Source organism: Aegilops tauschii, chromosome 7, assembly GCF_002575655.3.
Source record: "Aegilops tauschii subsp. strangulata cultivar AL8/78 chromosome 7, Aet v6.0, whole genome shotgun sequence".
Taxonomy (NCBI): Eukaryota; Viridiplantae; Streptophyta; class Magnoliopsida; order Poales; family Poaceae; genus Aegilops; species Aegilops tauschii.
Genome location: NC_053041.3, coordinates 104,811,919 through 104,815,911, shown reverse-complemented (window position 1 = coordinate 104,815,911; position 3,993 = coordinate 104,811,919). Strand labels below are relative to the sequence as shown.

The following is a 3,993-nucleotide window of genomic DNA, read 5'->3' as shown; positions in this document are numbered from 1 at the left end:
AACATCCTATGAATAAATTCCAAGGATCATTCGAAATACAAAATTAACATTTTTTTAATACAAGGTCAACATTTTTGTCTATACATATTTAACATTTTTAAATGCTTGATTTACATTTTTGCAAATGCAAGATTAGCATATTTTGAATACACGGTGAATACTTTTTCTATACACATTCATCGTTTTTCAAATGCTTGATTATCATTTTTCAAATAGTTATTTAATATTTTTTCAAATGGTTGAATAACATTTTTTAAATACATGATCAAATATTTTCACACACACTGTATATTTTTTCGTATAGGTGAGAAATATTTTCGCTATACATATTTAACATTTTTTCAAACGTTGGTTAAATTTTTTTAAAATATTTTTATGTAAATATTTTTAATATATTTTATATAGATTATTTGGAAGTATAAACAAAATTAAAAACAAGGAAAGCAAAAAAAAGAAAATAATGAGGCTGTGGCCTTCAACGCACCTAGGCCGGCCCATCTCGCTGTGCCCTTGACGCGAGGCTTCCCTACGTCTCGCTGTAAGCGAGACATACGGGCGTCCGCGGCGGAACCGGATCCTCTTTATAGCAGGTAGCTAGATAATGGGCTGGCCCAACCCAGACTCAGCTCGATCGGGCCATCACTAAGGCAGTAAGCGAAAAAAAAACTGAGCCGTCCTGCTCAAAAGAAAAAGTCAACTTAGCCGGCCCGAGTCGAGCTCAGTCCAAAACTCCCAACCCAAGGCCTCAGACAAACCGAGCCCACCCCGCGTGCCGAACCTCACCGTCGGTACAGACGTCAGAGTTGACGTCTCTCGATTCCCCTCCGCGTCCAGCTTTCCATAGGAGCCAGCCGCACCGCACCGAATCATCCCGATCCCCCATCGTCTCCGCTAGCCACCCCCGCTCCCGAATCCGGCGCACCATCGTCGAAACCCTAACCCTAGCTCCGCACCAGCCATGGCGCCCGCCGCCGGCGCGACCCGGGCCGTGGTCCTCCGCCTCGACGACCTGTCCCTCCCGCCGCGGTACCTCACCGCCGCGTCCCACCTCCCCGTGTCCGACCTCCTCAGCTTCCTCCCCCTCCCCTCCTCCTCCTTCTACCTCACCACCGACGGCCGCCCGCTCGCGCCCTCCGCGCCCGTCGCCTCCCTCGCGCCGTCCGGCTCCCTCGCGCTCCGCCTCCGCGCGCTCCGCGGCGGGGGCGGCGATGGCGGGTCCACCTGCGCCGAGTCCCGCGACTGCTACCTCTCCATGTACCTCGCGAAGAAGCCCGACAAGGCCGACCCCAACGAGGCCCGCCTCTCCCGCTTCACCTGCTGCGCGCTCTCGGGGGAGCCCCTCGCCGCGCCCGCCGTCATGGATCGCCTCGGCAACCTGTTCAACAAGGAGGCCCTCGTCGAGGCGCTCATCCACAAGCGCCTGCCCAAGGCGCTCTCGCACATCCGCGGGCTCAAGGACATGATCCCCATCCACCTGCACCCCAAGCCCAACGCGGCGGACCAGGAGGTTCGTTTCCAGTGCCCGGTCACCGGGTTCGAGTTCAACGGCAAGTCCCAGTTCCTCGCGCTCCGTGGATGCGGCCATGTGCTGAGCGTGAAGGCTCTCAAGGAGGTGAAGTCTTCCTCGTGTTTGGTCTGCCATAAGGAGTTTGATGAGACGGACAAGATGCCCATCAATGGTACCGAGGAGGAGGTGGAAGTGTTGAGGCAGAGGATGGAGGAGGAGAGAGGGAAGCTGAAGGAGAAGAAGGATAAGAAGCTGGCGAATGGGCTCAGTGGGAGTAAGCATGCTGCTGCTGCTGCGGTTGCAGACGCTGAGAAGTTGGAGAGTGGGAAGAAAGGGGAGGCTGCCCCAGCAAAGCGGTTTAAGGCTGCAGATCATGCACCGGCTCATGCAAACAAGAAAGTGTATGCGTCAATTTTCACTTCTTCCAATAAGTCTGATTTCAGGGAGACATACTCATGCCGGTCACTCCCCCTAGGAAGGAATTAAATCGATGTTGGGGAGATTCCAATGGCATGGAGGCGAACCTCTTGTACTGATTCAGCGATTAGCTTCATACCATGGCTCGCCCATAAGTTCTGGTATTTTTGTTTTAGCTGTTGGTGTTATCTATGCTTGATTGCTGTGTGGAGCTTTCTAGTTTTCACTCGCAGAGAAGCAATATGTTTTTATAAACGATTTGTGAAATATGTAATGGCTGTAACACATATCATTGAGTCCAGTCTTCTCTAGCAATTTGTCTGAGTAATGCTGTGGTTTTCATTCAGAGATAAGCAATATGTTTTTATGAATGCTTTGTGAAATATGTAATGGTTGAAACAGTTGGAGCTTATCATTGGGTCCAGTCTTCTCTAGCAGTTTGTCTGAGTAATGCTGTAATTCATTCACTTTGTTTCAAATTACTTCACATTTTAGGTCTCATCAGGACAAGCCTTTGATCAACAGTTACTGTATTAGTATGTACTTAATGTGACATAAAGTTGATGCCATTATATTCATATTTCAAAGTACTTTAATTGCTGTTCAAAGGCTTATCCTAACAAGACCGAATATACGAGGTAATTTGAAGCGGAGGGGGTACTAATTTATGTACATGCCTAAGGGGACTCCCAAGTTAAATCAAAGGGTTCCTAGTGTTCATTGCTGCAACTTCCACTGTATCTCGACTATGCAATCGTACATACAACTTGTTTGGATAATCTTGGCTATGCAATCCTACATAGAACCTGTTTGAATAAGGCTGTGATTTATACACATGCGCAAGTGGACTTTCAAGATAAATCAAATGGTTTCTATGGTTTTCAATGTTGTAATCTCGACTGTGCCACTTTACTGAACAGATAAATTTGCATTGCACTTGTTTCGATGTTTAGTTGTCCATGAAGCACGGAATGCGCGCAAAGACAGTGCACGGTAGAACATTTGGCGGCCACATTAATATTAGCATGACACTGGCAGTATGCTGTAGTTGCTCTTTGCATGCTTCTTTAGGTATGCTGTCAAGCTAACCTTGGACATGGTGAAACTTTGCCTATTTTATTTCACACCTTCTCCTTTGGGCGTTTATTTCCATAACATGTTTACAATGTACACATGTTATATTTGTTGCTATACCTTTGGCATTTGGACTAATACTATATACGTTGTAATGTACATACGTATGTAGCTTTTGCTGAATGTACATATTTGCTAATTGTGGATTTTATAAAAAGATCCAAAATAGCTATAATCATTCTACTTCTGCCCTGTATGCATGCTGCTGAATAAGATTCTGCAAAGATTCATAGGATGCCATAAACTTATTTTGGAATCAAGACTAGAGTTGATTTGGGCTTACAGGAATTTGACACCTCAGCTGTCTAATTCTGTTCAAATTTAGAAGGAATGGTGAAACAAGCTCCTATCAAGAAGACATCCAGATTTATTTCGTGTTAACATGTGGTACCTCCCTCAGACTATTTGGAGTTGGACACACATTAATTTGTTTTTCTTATTCCATACTTGTCTTATGTCATGTTTTTTTTAATATTGAAACGTCACTAGGAATGCTTCTGTGATAGCTGCTATATCTTTTTTGGAACCTTATTGTTAGATTAATGGCTTTTGTGAAGTGGCATAGAGAACAGAAATCAGTTTTTACTGGTTTAAATATATTCCAGTTGCTGGGGTACCGACTAAATGACTCGTCGCGACTAGTCGGTTTAAATATATTCCAGTTGCTGGGGTACCGACTAAACGACTCGTGATGACTAGTCATTAGTCAACAGCTAGTCATATAATGTTGTTGAGTGTACTTGCTACAAGTACTATACTACTGCACTGAAAGCATGTTTGCATAACCTATATTGTCCAGGAGTAGGACCGAGGAACACATTTGCATGTCAAATATTCGTAATTCAGAGCAAAACACATCAGATTTGGACAACTCATAACATGTTCCCATTCAGAGTCAAGGACTATAGGTGTCCAGTTGTGAGTGAAGTACTGAC

The 3,993-nt window shown here is 45.3% G+C and overlaps 1 protein-coding gene across 1 annotated transcript; it reads left to right on the top strand.

Annotated features, from left to right (window-relative positions):
- The first annotated feature begins 801 nt into the window (after window positions 1–801).
- Window positions 802–2,295, top strand: LOC109749390 (uncharacterized). Its single transcript, XM_020308353.4, has one exon. The coding sequence runs from the start codon at window positions 959–961 to the stop codon at window positions 1,991–1,993; it is 1,035 nt and encodes a 344-aa protein (XP_020163942.1). The 5' UTR covers window positions 802–958; the 3' UTR covers window positions 1,994–2,295.
- Window positions 2,296–3,993: the final 1,698 nt, after the last annotated feature.

Coding starts and splice junctions, on each gene's coding strand:
- LOC109749390 (XM_020308353.4), top strand. CDS start 959: ATGGCGCCCGCCGCCGGCGCGACCCGGGCCGTGGTCCTCCGCCTCGAC.